This window comes from Colletotrichum godetiae (genome assembly GCF_030913485.1).
Source record: "Colletotrichum godetiae strain CBS 193.32 chromosome Unknown BDP55scaffold_65, whole genome shotgun sequence".
NCBI classification, from domain to species: Eukaryota; Fungi; Ascomycota; class Sordariomycetes; order Glomerellales; family Glomerellaceae; genus Colletotrichum; species Colletotrichum godetiae.
In genome coordinates, this window is record NW_026851313.1 from 227,364 (window position 1) to 243,279 (window position 15,916).

General features: G+C 51.9%; 6 protein-coding genes across 6 annotated transcripts; 2 read left to right on the forward strand and 4 right to left on the reverse strand.

The window, feature by feature from the left end:
- Positions 1-1,924: 1,924 nt before the first annotated feature.
- On the reverse strand, positions 1,925-2,731 carry BDP55DRAFT_637303 (Ser/Thr protein phosphatase; the record flags this gene model as incomplete). Its single annotated transcript, XM_060572979.1, has 1 exon — positions 1,925-2,731. The coding sequence occupies one exon, from the start codon at positions 2,729-2,731 to the stop codon at positions 1,925-1,927; it is 807 nt and encodes a 268-aa protein (XP_060423880.1).
- A 315-nt stretch (positions 2,732-3,046) lies between these two features.
- BDP55DRAFT_680847 (uncharacterized protein) lies at positions 3,047-4,717 on the reverse strand. The gene is made up of 3 exons (XM_060576141.1): positions 4,235-4,717; positions 3,705-4,172; positions 3,047-3,592 (listed from the first exon to the last, which is right to left on the reverse strand). Exons 1-3 carry the CDS (start codon positions 4,331-4,333, stop codon positions 3,509-3,511), a joined length of 651 nt encoding a protein of 216 aa, XP_060423881.1. The 5' UTR covers positions 4,334-4,717; the 3' UTR covers positions 3,047-3,508.
- Positions 4,718-4,778: 61 nt separating this feature from the next.
- BDP55DRAFT_680848 (short-chain dehydrogenase) lies at positions 4,779-6,366 on the reverse strand. The gene is made up of 3 exons (XM_060576142.1): positions 5,879-6,366; positions 5,207-5,818; positions 4,779-5,145 (listed from the first exon to the last, which is right to left on the reverse strand). Exons 1-3 carry the CDS (start codon positions 5,940-5,942, stop codon positions 4,928-4,930), a joined length of 894 nt encoding a protein of 297 aa, XP_060423882.1. The 5' UTR covers positions 5,943-6,366; the 3' UTR covers positions 4,779-4,927.
- Positions 6,367-6,590: 224 nt separating this feature from the next.
- BDP55DRAFT_707862 (uncharacterized protein) lies at positions 6,591-8,728 on the reverse strand (the record flags this gene model as incomplete). The annotated part of the gene is made up of 5 exons (XM_060578085.1): positions 6,591-7,256; positions 7,334-7,680; positions 7,761-7,824; positions 7,883-8,429; positions 8,503-8,728. The coding sequence occupies 5 exons, from the start codon at positions 8,726-8,728 to the stop codon at positions 6,920-6,922; spliced, it is 1,521 nt and encodes a 506-aa protein (XP_060423883.1). The 3' UTR covers positions 6,591-6,919.
- A 1,259-nt stretch (positions 8,729-9,987) lies between these two features.
- On the forward strand, positions 9,988-11,671 carry BDP55DRAFT_772905 (TAM domain methyltransferase). The gene is made up of 9 exons (XM_060581151.1): positions 9,988-10,192; positions 10,242-10,274; positions 10,338-10,428; positions 10,488-10,529; positions 10,595-10,749; positions 10,800-10,837; positions 10,923-11,060; positions 11,126-11,545; positions 11,600-11,671. Exons 1-9 carry the CDS (start codon positions 10,100-10,102, stop codon positions 11,655-11,657), a joined length of 1,068 nt encoding a protein of 355 aa, XP_060423884.1. The 5' UTR covers positions 9,988-10,099; the 3' UTR covers positions 11,658-11,671.
- Positions 11,672-12,069: 398 nt separating this feature from the next.
- BDP55DRAFT_772906 (uncharacterized protein) lies at positions 12,070-12,845 on the forward strand (the record flags this gene model as incomplete). Its single annotated transcript, XM_060581152.1, has 2 exons — positions 12,070-12,726; positions 12,817-12,845. Exons 1-2 carry the CDS (start codon positions 12,282-12,284, stop codon positions 12,843-12,845), a joined length of 474 nt encoding a protein of 157 aa, XP_060423885.1. The 5' UTR covers positions 12,070-12,281.
- Between the last annotated feature and the right edge of the window lie 3,071 nt (positions 12,846-15,916).

A 15,916-nucleotide genomic window follows, 5' to 3' on the forward strand; every position in this document is an offset into this window, starting at 1 on the left:
CCAACGAGCTGACAACTTCAGGTCGGACAATAGACACGCAGGACAGGTCAAAAAGCACCTGTTCGTGGGGCTCACCCCGTCGACAATGGTTGGGAGACTTGAGGGTGAGGCTTTAGATCGGCTGCTTGGCCCCCGTCATTGCCGACAGCGAGGCAGGGGTACGCGGACATTGGCATACGGAATCGATTTGTGAAGCCAAGACACCGGCTTATGCTGCCAAGGTAAGTCCACGGTGGGAGGCCAAGCTCTCAACGCGCGACCGAGTCTCCCTGGAACCTGTGCCAGACTGGTGATTCTTACACCTAAATGGATGTCAAAGTGTGCTCAACGCCCTTCTAAGCCATGCAATAGGCGAAGGCGGAACGCGGCAACGTGGGGCCGACTTTGCACAACGCAACGTCTTGGAAGTGAACACCAGAAATAAAAAGTAATGACGATCCCCAGACCCTCACGTGCGAGTCAGACAGCGGCGCGTCCGACCTGTTACTACTTGAGCCTTGCAAGTCTATCGCGCTGTACAACGCAGCCGGGTCACTGGCTGGCTCCGAGACATAGTGTGACGTGCCTAGACTGTGAGTGCAACGCGTTCTACCTAAATTGGCCGCGAGCTTCCAAGTCCGATGGCTGGGCGAATGCTGGCAGTTGACGAAGTTGTGTTTTTCGGTCTGGGCAGACCAACGCGAGTCAATGCCATCCCTGCGGTATGCCAATGCATCCTCGTGGTCCAGTGCGCTCCCACGCTCCTACGCTTCGCGAGGTCTACCTGCGTGCTGATAAAAAGTCTGTCATTCACCGTTGAGAACTTGAGAATATCTCGCTTCTAAGATTCTCATGCGGATGTTAATTGGTATCCGGTAAGGGGAAGCATGTTTGACTTTGATCTAACAGTTTGCATCGCGTTCATTGATTAGCTCTGCTGTTCCCGTATCACCATTTTTCTCAAGGTCTTCTCTACATCGTTGCACAAATCCCAACGTCCTTCTCGCTTGATAGTTTCACATTCCATTTTAAAGCTTCCATCATGCTTCTCCGCCCATCTTCCTGGAACCCCCATGGGACATCTGTTATGTAGCTATACTTCCGAGAGCCTCCCATCGGGGCAACCGGGGAACTTGACCGCCATGCGCGGAGCGTCGGGGCCCCAAATTGCGTGCCCCGTTCTCCGCAGTTTCGGGGTGGAATGTGGAGTGTAACGGTCCGATTGCGAGTGGGAATTGTCCAAGACTCTCGCTGTATTCAACGGACCGACTCGAATGTCTTTGATGGGGAAAGGAGAAATGATAAATGGAGAGCTATGTCTTGGCTTTCTTCGACTTTCACACGTCTGCTGCCATCTATTTCGAGTTTTCTCCATCCTTTGCTCAATCGCTGCGACTAATTCCCCAACCGCCCCCAGAGTAATCCCCCTTTCCCCATGCTTTGCACCTTCATATGACCGTCTCAAACTTTTCGATGCTGGTACTGTTCCCGGTCTGCTGTTCATCCCGCACTTCAGTCTCACCGGAGAGCCTCCGAAATCCTCCGCACTCCTGAGTTTGGGGAGGAAGGGATAAAAGAGGGTCGTGGTACCACAGAGTCGGTGAGCTCGATCATGGCCTCTTCTAGAACGAGTGTCGAGCAGCTGAAGCCTGACCGACCATGCTCTCCACCGAATACGGACTCGGGACAATTCGGAAAGCTCGCCACTTCGCAGAGTTGAGAATCAGACCTACGTTCCGCTTGAGTCCCGTGAGAAAAGTTCGCTGCTCAAGTAGTAAGCGAATGAACTTTCCGTTTCCAGGGCGGCCGGGGTCCGGGTACAAATGGTAGGCTGTATATGGCCACAGAAGAAGAAAATTTCGTCTAGACATGCTACTGGCTCGCTAGCTTAGGGGACCCCTTTTCTACAGCCTGAAGCACGAGACCGAATTCTCAATAACGCACCTCAGTCTATGTGAACCACGTCTCCTTCTCTGAACCCCGGAGAGTGATCTTGCGAGTAGCCCTTCTGGTTCGTATATACTCGCTTTCCTGTTGTATCGTCCACGAAATCGCAGTTGTAGTGTGTATGACCGAACGCCCAGAGCTTGACCCTAGGGCTCTTCCAACAGGCTTCGCCTCGCAAGTCCGTTTGGAAACCAGATTTGACGTCGCTTTGAGCGTGACATGGCTTGACAGCACGGGTGTCTTCGGTCGGACTGTGATGCGTGAAGATGATAATCCTGCGATCAGCGTCGGTTGGCACGGAGTTTACCCTGTCATTCAACCACGTCAGATCTTCCTTGCGTAGTTGGCAATGTTCTTCGACAGTCCAGCCATCGATTTCGCGGAAGTCGTTTAGGCCGTTGCTGACTGGCGTCATCTTCGATGATGGAACGTTGGAGAATAGAGTGCATCCCAGTACGGTGATGTTGCTGTCAGGGAATTGGTACTCTCTTTGATACATAAAGACAAACTCGCCAACGGGGCTTTGAGGATTCTTCTTGCGTTCGTTTCGAAATACATCCTCGAAATTTTCCAGCGTCTCCCACGCGTTGTCCCAGCTGGAACCATAAGGCTCGTGATTCCCGGGGATGCAGAACACAATGCGAAATTGGTCCAGCAAGTTTCTGAGAAAGCCAACGTAGCTGGGGTCCTTGACACATCCGATGTCGCCGATCAAAGCAAGATACGGTGCTGCTGGTACGATGCGATAATTTGAGTAGTTGTTGTGTTCGAGATGCAAATCGGACAAGATCTGGAAGGAGGCCATTTTGCGGTATGTGACGAGATGGTGAGTACTGTTGTGTTTTGTAATGTGTCGCCGAGGGGGTATGACTGCCCTGATTGCTCTTCCTTCGTCTTTGCTTCCTTATATATGCTAGCAAAAGTTACCGGCACGTGCTGAATCCATACCATTTACTGAGAGCAATGGAGAAACCAGAAAGGCTATGTACCTCTATGGTGCTTGCTTGTGGTGCCTAAAGCAAATGTAAGAAAAATTATCCTCCAAGTACCTTGATATCGAGAAACCCAAATTGGACTTTCATATGAGTCAGAGATACACGAATACACTTTCACTGGAAGTCATGAAGCCCTTTTGAGATCTGAACACGATCCTGCTTATCCTCATCCGGCGGGAAAGGTCCCGATACATCAGCCGCCATCAACAACTTCATTCATTACGCACAGGAAGTGGAATTTTCAATTTCTTCAGGATCTGCCTCTAGCAAATGCCTCCGTTAACTTCAAACTAATGTCTAGAAACTGAGGTTCAAATTCGACAATAATTCCCTCATCTCACAGATCCTGCTGTCCTTGTGGGATTTCTCTAGCCTATCTATAAGAGCCTGCATCTGCAACATCATATTTGGCCACTCATCCTCTGAGATACAGGCGTCAATTATCCTAGTCGCAACATACGTCATAGCCCGACAAGCAAGTCTGGTATATTCGTCGTCTCTCCCGCTCTCAGCTACCATATGCCGCTTTGGAAAGATAGTTATGCTTCGGATGTAAGATGTCAGCACCCGATACTGTTGCATACGGGTCAGGTACATGGTGCGGGAATCAATACACCTCCAGTCTCGGAATGAAAGTACAAAGCAATTCGCGTTTGTCGGCCAAAGTTTTCGTAAGTTTGCAATATTTGCCACGAGTTAGTTGGCACGGAAGCCCTAACGAAGCTGGTCATCCAATACGGCGTGGAAAGCTGCACTCGGACGTCTCTGACGGAACTCGTACAGATTCTGGTATACACCAAGGTAAAATAGGGGTTCTCTTCTGAGCCCAGTTTTCCATTCGCTGTTCAGAAACGTCATTCGGAACATTTCGGCTTTTGCTAGGCGCCTCTCAACTGTATCCATAGCCTTGCGCCGACGCCTCCGTTGCCATTTCCGGAATGAAGAGTCGTCGGCTAGTCTATGCAGCTTCTTCGCCGCTCTGCGCATCCAATCAGGAACATGATACTTAACACCAACACCGTGTTTGTTTAGAATATTCTTCATCAAGCCGTCGAGCCGACCCTCGCCAGCGGCTCTGAACATTCGTATCATGACGTCGATTTCGTCTACCTCGCGCTTGAAGCGGACCCCATCCACGAGTTCTTCCCCGAAATAGTGTCGAGACAAAGATAGTACACGGTTTAATCGGCAATGGCTCTTGTCTTGAACTTCGTTCAACTTCGTTGGGTGCCGGTAGACAGTCCATTGTCTATAGGAATGTGAGTTTTACACTGTCCGAGACTTGACGAAGGGTGTTTGCGGAGTACCTACCTTAGATAACCGCAAGAAAAGGCGGCAAAGGGACTTCTAAAAAGTTGCGTGTAGGAATAGCGGGCTTGAATCTCCTTGTGGATGTCGGCGAGTGGCTTCATTATTATCTCCTAGCCAGCAGCGGTAATTGTGCACATTGTCCGAGACAATGTGTTTGTGAAATATCAGAGACCGAGGTCTAGTCTTTGTCTGTAACCTCTTTGTATTGCATAGATAGAATTGCTCGCTCAAACAGCCATGGGTTTTGTTTCCAGTTGATACTCATCGGGCCTGCCTTTGTTGTTGGTTAATCGATGTCAATACCACAACGCTACTGACGTTGAAAGGAGTAAGCGCGTTGATTGTTCCCTCTCTGCACGTACTTCAAAGTTGAAGACCATCCTCTGTAATTTCGGGATCTTGAGAAGCCCGGGAAGAAACAGAACCCGGATGTTCAACTTCTTCATCTTGGCAAGCTCGATGATGGGTCGTTAATCAATGCACATGATGTGGCTTGCGGCAGTTTCGTTGTCCAGGTCTACTTAACAAGTACACTTGAAATGGCTAGAAACCCAGAATTCCCGGGTTTTTTATTCGAGGTTTGATCGATTCTATCAAAAATGTATTCATTGCCATCATGATATGACATAGAGTTGTGAGTGATGGGGTGCCCCAATCGCTGACTGAAGTTATCCGACACCATCTAACACACACTCCTAGTAGGAACTGGCCATGGCGCTCAATCGGCCACCGTCAATGACCATGATTGAGCCATTTGAATAGCTGCCGGAACGACTGGTAAGGAAGAGAATTGCTCCAGTCATCTCCTCATCGCCTCCAAACCTCCGTGCCGGAATGAACTTTGTATCATCCGGAGATTCAGTCTCTGGCTTGCGGTCACCAATAAGTCCCGCGGCGATCTCTGAAGGAAATACTGAATATGACATTTTAGTCTCCGTGGATCTAAGACGCAGGATGAGAGTGATGGTACTTACGTCCTGGGGCGATTCCGTTGACGCGAATGCCGTGTCTAGCCAGTTGGCTGCTGGCTTGCTTGGTGAGCTGCATGATGGCAGTCTTGCTGGCCAAGTACGGAGGTGTCGAAGAGAAGTGCCGACTGAAAGCCGAAATACTGCTCGTGAAGATGACTTGACTCTGAATGGCGATGACATCACTGCCTTCCTGGTCCGGCTTGCCGAACCCGCCCTTGAGAGCATTCTTGTTCCCAGCATCAAGGAGTTCGAGGAAGGCCGACATGGTGAAGAAGGCAGCTGTGATGTTGACGTGAAGAACTTCGGTCATCTCCTCCATGGAAAACTCATCGAAGAGAATCCTCTTCAGATCGGATACGGAGTGTGCCGGGTTGAAGCGGACTGACGGTCCAAGGATTCCTGAATTCGCAATGACGAGGTTGACATAGCCGACTTCATTCGTGATACGGTCGACAATAGACTGGAGGTCTTCCTTTGAAGTGACATCGCACTTGTGGGGGATCAGATTAGGGTGCTCTTTGGCTGCGGTCTCGAGCACCTCAAGACGGCGTCCAAGAATGTAGACCTTGGCGGCACCCTGAGAGACCAGGGCCCTCGCCATCGTGAGACCAATACCTAGAAGATGGTCTCAGCATTGGTCTGATGCTCATCGAATCATTAACGGAGATCGCATACCTGTCCCACCCCCGGTGATCACGGCGACGATGCCGTCAACTCTGAAAATCGCGTTCGAATCCATTATTTCGTCTTCTTCTGGCGCAGTCTTTGTAAGTTAGGGTATATTTCGATTAAGAAGGTCCGTAAATGTTCCCCGTGGTGTTATCGGACTTCTCCATCATATATACTTCAGTCCCCGCGCCAATGGCCGGACAACAGACGTGGCGTTCAAAAGGTGTAAGCACCTCCTGCAGCCACATCCGTGCCTTGAGCCAGGTTACAGCTTGAACTTCATGGACAAAGGATCAACAGGCAGCGTCTCAACTAAAATCCTCAACCAATTGTGCTTCTCGGTGATGAGACCCACTTTATCTCGCAAAGTCGTCACAAGTAAGAGCGCCGATTGTTGTCCTATTGAGGCAACCTGAAAGCGACGGCTTCAAATCCCGACAACGACCGGCAGCATTGGAGGAAAGATGACGGTGATGATCGCCGGTCAGATCAGGTTACAAATAAGATAGGTTTGCAAATCAAGCCATTTTACAAATCGAATCGATTTACAAATCAGGTCTGGCTGGGGTCAGGCGGCGCTCCGCCTGGAATGAAACGACCTTCGGCGGGGCTCCTCCTCAATTTTTGATCGTGATTTTTCCATGACGATAACTTACCTATAGCCCCAGTCTATTTGAGCTCTCCTTATCACACTATCTTAAGTTTCCAAACTGACCATGTATCTCCCCTTTTAAGCCTGTAATATCGTTTAATGCCAGCGGCACCTACAACACTATCCTCGCTACACAATAGCCGGCAAAGCCTGCAAGTATGGTGCAGAGGGCTGAGAAATAGTTTCCTGACTTAAAGAAGCGTACACCTCATGGTCGCTAGGTTCCTGAGGCTTCATAGAGCTTGGGGTCGAAACAAATATTGAGACAGGGTCGACGTGTTGTATTAAGGTAGTTTGTAAACGAAGAACAGCTCTATTGATTCTCCGACTCAATCTACGTACCTTGATCTATGGGTCCGACACGGTTTGTCTATATTATAGGACGTCGTCTAAGTCTAGTAAATGCTCCAGTCACCATTCATCTTCAGGTCAGGCGTGTGGATTCCCTGCTTCTCCTTCTCAATCTCCTCTTGCATGGTCCAATTAGGTTCCCATTTGAACCCCTTTGGAAGGTTAGTATGCTCAAAGGGAGTCCCATTCTCTAGATGACTGCGGCCTTCGGCAAATTTATCAGTGGCGTACTTCGCCGGATCGTGAGTCCAAATCCATTTACCAAGCCCCATGGGGCCACCCTTTGCTGCGGATTTCATCACCTCCTCGAAGCCACCTTTACGATGCATTTCTCGTCGATTAGCGAATCCAAGACGCTGGAGGGTAGAAGCGCGTCGAATGCTAAGAGAGTCAATCGCAATTCAGTCAGCTTAGTTCAAGGCATCACAGGCCGTATGCATGGGAGCTTGGGAATGTACCGTAACAACTCGTGAACCTTGGTCCCGATATTAGCGTCTTTCTTGCCGGCAAGTCGCAAGCATTCAGCCAAAGATTGAGCATCTTCGAGCGCTGTGGATGCACCGGATATCGAAGACGGAATGAAAGCGTGCGCACTGTCACCAAGTTGGAGAATTCGACCCTCGGGCGATGTCCACTTTGGCTGAGGATCGCGCCAGCAGAGCTGCCATTTGACGATGCTGTTCTCAGGGATGTTTTGGATGCCTTCCAAAATCAAGGGGTCCCATCCTTCGGTCACTGGCAGCTTGCTGACAAATTCATCACCAGTGATGGTCTCGGCCCAAGATTCTGATGCGGTTCCATCATCCTATCATGGTAATTGTTAGTCAATTCCTCTACGAGGAAAATAATATTAGTCGCGACTGTAGTTCGGTAAAAGCGGCATACCGGCATCGTGATTGCAATGACAATGGAGTCATTCGCTGTGATAAAGATGCAATGGAAATCGTCACTTGGAAGTCATAAGTAAGCACACTGAAGAAATGTTCAATTGTCCGCAAGGAACTTACCCGGAGTGAGTGCGCAGATCAGGTCTTGTGGTCTTGATCAGCTTTCCATAGAGGTTCTTGTTCTTCACCGGGTCAAGACGATAGAAGATGCGGCAAATGACGAATCCTGTAGGAACAGCCCTGATAGCTTCTCCCATGACCACTTTGTGAGACTTGGTGCCGAGACCATCAGCAGCAACCACAATGTCAGCCGTCAGTCGCTGACCATCAGCAGTGACCGCAGTGGCAGTTCCTTCAGCTGCATTCTCAATGTAGTCTACGACGTTCACGCCGAACTTGACTGGGATGCCTAGACGCATGCACTGGTCGTAAAACATGATGGACATGCCCGGTCGGCTCACCATGGTCCTGATTCTCAGGGGCCAGGCAACGTGGGGCTGAACGTCGTCTCTGTTGTACTCGAACTCTTGAGGAGGGCAAACTTCTTCGCCGTCGAGTCTTCGGTATGAACAGAACGCATCCCACGACTGGCGATGGTACTCTTTAAGCATGCTCGGGTAGTCCTTGAAAGTTGCGAGGGCAGATGGGCCGATGAAAATCACATCACCTATGCCCAAGTATCAGCTTGTCTCAAATACCTCCGAATTTTCAGTCTTTCTGTTCTTGGATATGAAGCTTACCAATTGTTGAGTTTTTGCTGTTCTTCTCCACAACTTCAACATCGTGTCCTTTTTTCCAGCACTCGAGAGCGGTCAGTAGACCGGCAGGACCACCACCAACGATGAGAACCTTGAGACCTGTAGAGGGCCATCGAAGTACGCCGTCTAAGAAAAGGCTCTCATGTGTTGGCTTGGGAACAACATCGTGTGTGGAACTGCCCTTGTTTTCTTGGGCGACGAGAGTCATAGCTAGTGCCTTGAGATGTCTTGTAAGAAAGGAATTTATTGACACGATTGCTGAAAGGAAAGAATTATGCTGGTATAACTGAGATCTCAAGACTGAATCTTCAGCTTAAATACTTCTCCAATGCAGTAATTGCTCGTGTTTTTTGACAATAATATCTCAACGGCCCAGTGACGGCTTACACGGTCAAGAAACGGGGCATGTTGAGTGGGGCTCGATGTTGACGGCGTTACCATTCCGGCATGCATGGCCGACGGCTCGGAACGTTGGTCGTCCCCGATTCTCGGTATTAAATGCTGTATCTGTATGTGGTAGGCCGCCCAGGGTTTCCCGAGGCCGTTGTGGAGCGCGTCGGGAGCGGGCCATCAACAGCCAAATCCTTTCTCTGAGGAATAGTCTAATTCGAGGGAATAATCGTGATTGGGTGAGCTGAATCGTATACGCTCTTGCATTGAGTCTCGAATTAGGGGTTGCTAGTCTTGCATCTATCAATCCGACAGCTTAGCTGAACTCAACCAGCATGACATTGAGATGATTGATCGAAGGCCCGCTAGTCTACGACTTCGGATGGGTTATGCTAAAAGCTTATCTTCAAATTGACATGATCGCATAATTATCCTAGGGGAGTTTTGCCAACGAGCTGCCTCGAAATACTCCTTGTCCCCCGGTTAATCTTCCAGTTTCATGTCCTCTTCTTCGTGCTCTAGATACGTCGCGGGCTTCATCGCATGGTGAACAAACGCTTAACGAACCGACTGAATGGGGCCATCAACGGCCAAATCCGAACGTCCGAACTCTGGGCATGCGAACCCATGTCCGGATGAACTATCGAAGACGCTCCCTCGCGGATTCCCAAGGAGGGCACACGCATTCAGCCTCACCAAGCCACACCAAGGGGCAACTCGGTGGGATGCAGCCTGCAGCTCAAAAATCCATGTCCGGGCCTGGAAAAGACCACAAAGCAAACAAACAGCTGCAGCTGGAGATTGTCGGAAATATCCCTGTGATGTGGTCCAACGAAATGATTGCCACGCCCGAGCAACCGTGCCGTGCATCAGACATCACAAGCAACTGCATGCTGTTATCGTACGAGCTCCATTCTTTCTGTGGCACCGACCGTGTTACGCGCGTTGCTTTCTTTCTGGGGATGTTTCCTCGCTGCAAAGAGTGTCTTCGCCGTGATCCCGCATAGTTAAATCCGGCCAAGGAGAGGGGTATCAAGGAAAGGCTGGCAGATACACTAGGTTCTCGATGGCATTAAACTGCTTGCATTGGGCTTCCGATTTTCTGCTTCCTCGTATCAGTTGCACAAATCTCAGTTTCTCCTGAACTCGGCAACGGTTCAATCAATGCCTTTCTAGTGTCTTTCTCACAATGCTTGCAGCCAACTCCTCTGCTGTGCCTGGCACGGTGAGCGTCGAACCATCTATACAAGCCAATAACATAGTTGAGCTCGTTGCGGACGAGGTGTGTGAGCCACTTTTGAGTCTATCACGAAGCTGACTTCGTACCGTAGGCAACGAACGACAGTTCATCGGAGATCGGAGACGTGAGTAAAACCTTAGTTCAGCGAGAGCCCGTGGCCATAAACGGAGCTAAACAATGTATTCAGAGCATTGCTTCTTCAAGCACGAGTGTTTCAAGCTCGATTCTTGATTATAGACTCGAGAATGGCCGAACTTACCACAAGTACAAAGATGGCCGTGAGCATTGCCCCGATGGGACATCGTCATTAAGAGCACACCTGACGCAGCTGTTGTAGAATACCATATACCCAACGATGCATCGGAGTCTGACAGACTTGGTAAGTTCTCACATTGTCATTTCGCTACTCCCAGCTTGCCCCAACTGCACTGACAAGCAAGTCAGATTTGCAACATAACCTCTTTCTCCTGACCCTAGATAACAAGCTGGGTCTCGCGCCGCCGAACGCCCCCGACTCAAGGGTGAAGAGGGTTCTTGATGTCGGCACTGGAACTGGAATCTGGGCAGTTGACTTTGGAGATGAGCACCCTGAAGCTGAGGTATGTGCTGACTGGTGAATTTTACGATGCAATGCTAATGGCGAGAATAGGTCCTCGGCATTGATCTGTCTCCTTCAATGCCACAGTTGTAAGTAGTGCACAATCTTACTCCAGCTATTGACCATATCAGAGACCCCGCTTGTATGCGAATATAGGGAACTGACATCTCCAAGCATCCCTCCCAATGTCAAGTTCGAAATTGACGACCTAGAGGAGCCATGGGCTTACTCGCAGCCGTTCGATTACATCCACACACGAGCGATGAACTCCTCAATCACTGATTGGAAGGTCTATATCAAGAAGTGTTTTGAGTAAGAACTTCTTGTGAAGAACAAGACATACTTCATTGGACCATGGTGATTAACTTGAATTCCAGCAACCTCAAAGGCGGAGGGCACCTCGAGCTGCAGGAGTATGATGTGTTCGTCAAGTCCGACGATGATACCCTGAAGCCGGACCACGCTGTCTCCAGATGTGTCGATCTGATCTATGATGCATCAATTAAGTTCGGAAGACCCTACCAGCACATTGAGCCGCTCGCAGAGATGATGAAAGAGGTCGGATTCGTCGATGTTGCACTCCATAGCGACAAATGGCCCTCGAACGCATGGGCTAGGGATCCCAAGTATAAGGAATTGGGCATGTGGAACCACGAGAATATGTCTTCTGGTGTTGAGGGCTTTACTATGGCCGCTTTCACGCGAATCCACAACTGGACGAAGGACGAGGTGCAGGCCTTCCTGGTTGACGTCCGGAAGGACCTGAAGGACAAGTCTATCCATGGATACTGGACAGTGTTAGCAATGCGTGATTTCCAGAATTGGCAATATCAGCTAACATCTCATTGCAGGTATAACATTCACGGAAGAAAGCCAGAGGCAGAGAAGACTGAAGGGGGGCAACAGTGAGGTCGCAGACGCCCTGTCTAATGGGAGTGAAGTCATGTTGACGGAGATATCATGCTTAGCTATAGTAGTGCTCACGAATGGAGAAATTGTGTGAAACTCTTCGAAATTCGGTATGCGCAGTCAGGAGCTGTGCTTGTTCTCCCAGTGCTCCGGGCATTCTCATTGATGCCCCATTACGACTTGTCCGCATCGCTCCAGTCTAGTCTTCCAGGCGTCCGCACAATTTGGGTCATGGTAAGCTATAGATGGGCCATGAACGGCAGGAAAGCCTTTTCTACACAAAGCCCTGGGCTTGAGCAAGTTTTGAAAGCACGAGCCTCGCGAGAGACGGGAGGTTCATACGCCATTAAGCCACTTTGGTTTGGCGACCGAGGTCATCGTGAAGCTTAAATGTTGCCTTCCGGAGATAGATCTGGGATAATGGTATATATTGCGTTTAATTTCTTTCCGAGAACCATCGATTCGATTGGCCGTCCCCATTCTCCCAATACAAACACATACTGTTCTGCTCCTTGACCACCTAGTACTCAAATCAACACCACACTTCACCACACAATTGAGTCAATCTCGTCAGCACCGACCACTCTGAATTACATAACGGCACAACCAATTATATCAGTCAATATGTATATTCCGAAGAAATCCATCAATCACTTCCTCGCTATCCACGACATTGGCATCTCCGACGCTAAACGCAAGGCCTTGGAAGACGGAATTAAGGGCAACCTACAAATGTCCCTCCCTGCGGCGCTCGTCATGATACTGCTCTGTTTTATCTTCTTCATGCTCTTAGCATTCGGGGCTAGTTTGCTCGTGCATTATCTTGAGGGCCGGTATAATCCACCAGCGCCACCACAATACTACTACGGAGATAACCGAAGAAGGTTGCCCGAACTGCTCGACTCTGCGGACCAGACAGACTCGCTCCCTCGGTATGAGCGCGAGGAGCCTACTGAGAGACCACTTCTTGATTTCGAAGGAAGTACACCGCCCCCCGCCTACGGCACCGTCTTCCACATTCCTGCGCCATGTAACGACGACGAGGACCATCCAGCAGATTCGTCATCAGGTGAATCAGACGGAAGTGATGCTCCTCACATGGTCTAAAGGACCCTACATCTCCTTGCAACTACACGTGCCTACCAAACGATGCATCTAGAGCCTCTTCGCAACTTCCCTCTCGCCTAATTTTTCTTGGCATCTGCTGTTAGTGAATGAGTGAGCCTACCACCAAATTACTAACAGCCGAAAACTCTTCACCTCCCCTTGCCGGAGCCCGCATCCGCGATGGCCTCACAGCCGCCGTCGGGCACCGGACTGATGTCGGCCGACCAAGCCGACCCCGAACCAGGCTCCGGGACACCTCCGGAGCCGAACCCCACCTCAAGAGCTAAGCGACGCCGCGACGTCGAGGCACAGCCGACCCGGCCCAGCCTAACGGGAAGCCAGCTTGATGCCACCACCGACGCCCCTACCTCGGCCGAGGGGCCCGCAGCCTCTACCGCATCTGCTCCGAGCGGATCTGCCACAGGGTCCGTCTTGACAGCCCTTGCAGAAGAAGCTAGACAGTACGAGGCACGGAAAGACGTCTTTCTGACCATTGCACGGTCCGTCGACAGCGTTGTCGCCAGCTTTGACGGTTCTAGAAAGCAGATCGCGAAAGAAGCCACTGCCTATGTCATTCAAACCCTCAAGAGACTGATCAATCACGAGACAAGCCCAATAGCGGCCCGGAGTTGGGCGGCTGTCGTCGCACCGATGGCGGGCAACACCACTGCGGCGACCCGGAGCGGCCAGAGCTGCCAGAGCTCTGCCCGCCCGAAGGCCACACTCCCCGCCGAGGATCAGCCGCAGGCGCAGCCGAAGGAGGACCTCCGCATCTTTGCCCGCGTCCCGGAAGAAAGCTTAGCGGCCGCTCGGAAGATCGCACCGTTCGCCGTACGACAGATCGTCTGTAAGGCCGTTGGCCTGGGGCTAGCGGACCTTCCCCACGTCTACCATATCAGCACAGGTTACTCTCTGAAGCCGCGAAACAAGCAAATACAGGAAAGACTACTTGCAAGTAAGGCAAAGCTGGCGGAATGCCTCGGCGCCCACCAGGTCGAGACGCCTATCAAGTGGTACACTTACGTTGTGCCGCGATGCCCAACAAAACTACACAGCATTGGCGGGGACGTCCTGGACCCAGCCACACTCGTTGAAGATGAGGTCTTCGCACAGACAGGACAGAAGCCTGTCCTTGCTCGACCGTCCCGCCTTGGGCCCAACCCAGTCACGAACGAAATATCTTGGCTCATATCATTCACATCAGAGGTCACGCCCTTCAGGCTCTTCAACCAAAGCGGCAGATCTCTGCCCGTCAAGAAACGAAGGACGCTCATCCGACACGACCCCGGCTGCCAGGGCTACCACTCCAACCGGTTCTGCGGACGACGACCGATCTGCAGCAACTGCGGAAGACCTTCCGATTCACACGAAACGGGACCCTGCATGGCCAGGCCCCAATGTGCCAACTGCTGCGGCCCCTTCCAAGCCAGCCACACAGACTGCCCAGCGAGGCCCTCGGCCGTAAACGGCGTCGTCTCCCTTCCCGGTCGAAAGGAGCGGGCTCGGATCCGGAAGGCCGGCCAGAAAGCATCGGACACTCTGTACAAGGCTACTCGATCCGACAGTAGCCAGGAGGCGGCAGGCGTCCCTACCTCCACCAGCCAGAACCAGCAACCCGGCGCCAAGCGCGCGCGCACGAGAACGCCCTCCGCAAGCTCGATCGTTTGCCTCGGTGACGGAAGCACTGACAGCAGCAGCATGGATGAAGACGAGGCGGACGAAGGCGAAGGCGAAGACTCCCCCGACAACACCTCCATCGACCGTCCCGTGCTACCCATGCCAAGCAGGAGCCAACGGGCAGCACAGAAGCCAAACTACAACGTCGCGAATGCCTACACCCACCTCGAACTCGACTCGGAGACGTAAGCCGAGAGCGGCGACCCCACGGATGCTACGCGTTGCGCAGGGCAACGTCGGAAAGATCTCCCCGGCGCACACGGCTTTCCTGCAGCTCTGCTGGGAGGCTCAGATAGATGTGGTCCTCGTCCAGGAACCCTGGACGGGCTGGAAGGACGGAAACGTGCAACTGAACACGCACCCGGGTTTCGACTCTTTCGTCCCGGTCGACTTCTGGGACAGCGAAGGAACCAGACCAAGAGTATTGACCTACACACGCAAAGGGATAGGGATGACGGTGGAGCAGCAGAGGCCTGTCCACACGAGAGACGTACTGTGGCTGGTGGTCGACAAAACGACGACTATCGTCAACGTGTACAGACAACCCCGCGACCCCCACAGCCGCACAACAGGGATACTGCTAGAACTCAAACCCCCGGAGCGAGCTTTGATCGCGGGTGACTTCAACGCGCATCACTACTCTTGGGAGCCCGGGACGAGGAACGGGAACCGGGGAGATGACATCGCAGGCTGGGCAGACGGCCACAATCTCTCTCTTATCAGCGAAGTTGGGGTGGCAACCCAGGATTGCGGACATGTCCTGGACCTGGCTTTCTCTAATATCCCTTTTGCGCACGCGCAGGTCAGCCCACAGCTACACCCGGGAGCTGACCACGAGGCCATCGTGGCCGTCATACCACTACTCAAACGCCCAGTGTCACAGGGAGAGGGCCACCCGCAGCCACGGCCACTGTCAGTGCCCGACTCGGCGCTGCCTCGGCTGAGAGACCTGATCGAAGGGGGGCTAGCTGCGATGCCCAATCTGGGGGATCAACCTACTCCGGAAGACCTGGACGGGCAGGCAAGTCACATCGTCGAGCTCTTCTCCCGAGCCATTGAGGCGGTCGGCAAGAAGAGAGGAAAACATGGTAAAGGCGCGGCTTGGTGGACGGAGGAATGCGCAGAGGCCCACAGAGCATACCGTGCTGCCCGCAACCAACAAGCCTGGGAGACGGAGCAAGATGCGCACCTTTATCTAATGGAGAAACGAAAGGCGTTCCTGAGCACGGTGAGGAAGGCTAAGCGAGCATACTGGGCCGGAAAGATCGATGGAGTCGCTTCAGACCGGGACCTGTACCAGATCATGGGTTGGCGGAAGGCGAGCCTACTGACCAGAGCACCCCCATTGGTTGTGGACAACCAGACGATCGAGGATACTAACGAAAAGGCTCAAGCGCTTCGGGGAGCCCTTCTCGACAGGTTTAGTGCGGAAGATGACGCACCGGGTGACCCGTTTGACGTACCCGTCGTCCCGA

Coding starts and splice junctions, on each gene's coding strand:
- BDP55DRAFT_680847 (XM_060576141.1), bottom strand. CDS start 4,333: ATGAAGCCACTCGCCGACATCCACAAGGAGATTCAAGCCCGCTATTCC. Junction 4,173..4,234: donor CCTTTTCTTGCGGTTATCTA/AGGTAGGTACTC, acceptor TCACATTCCTAT/AGACAATGGACTGTCTACCG. Junction 3,593..3,704: donor ACCTTGGTGTATACCAGAAT/CTGTACGAGTTC, acceptor TTGCAAACTTAC/GAAAACTTTGGCCGACAAAC.
- BDP55DRAFT_772905 (XM_060581151.1), top strand. CDS start 10,100: ATGCTTGCAGCCAACTCCTCTGCTGTGCCTGGCACGGTGAGCGTCGAA. Junction 10,750..10,799: donor ATGAGCACCCTGAAGCTGAG/GTATGTGCTGAC, acceptor TGGCGAGAATAG/GTCCTCGGCATTGATCTGTC. Junction 11,546..11,599: donor ATCCATGGATACTGGACAGT/GTTAGCAATGCG, acceptor ATCTCATTGCAG/GTATAACATTCACGGAAGAA.
- BDP55DRAFT_680848 (XM_060576142.1), bottom strand. CDS start 5,942: ATGGATTCGAACGCGATTTTCAGAGTTGACGGCATCGTCGCCGTGATC. Junction 5,819..5,878: donor GATCACCGGGGGTGGGACAG/GTATGCGATCTC, acceptor ACCATCTTCTAG/GTATTGGTCTCACGATGGCG. Junction 5,146..5,206: donor CAACGGAATCGCCCCAGGAC/GTAAGTACCATC, acceptor TGTCATATTCAG/TATTTCCTTCAGAGATCGCC.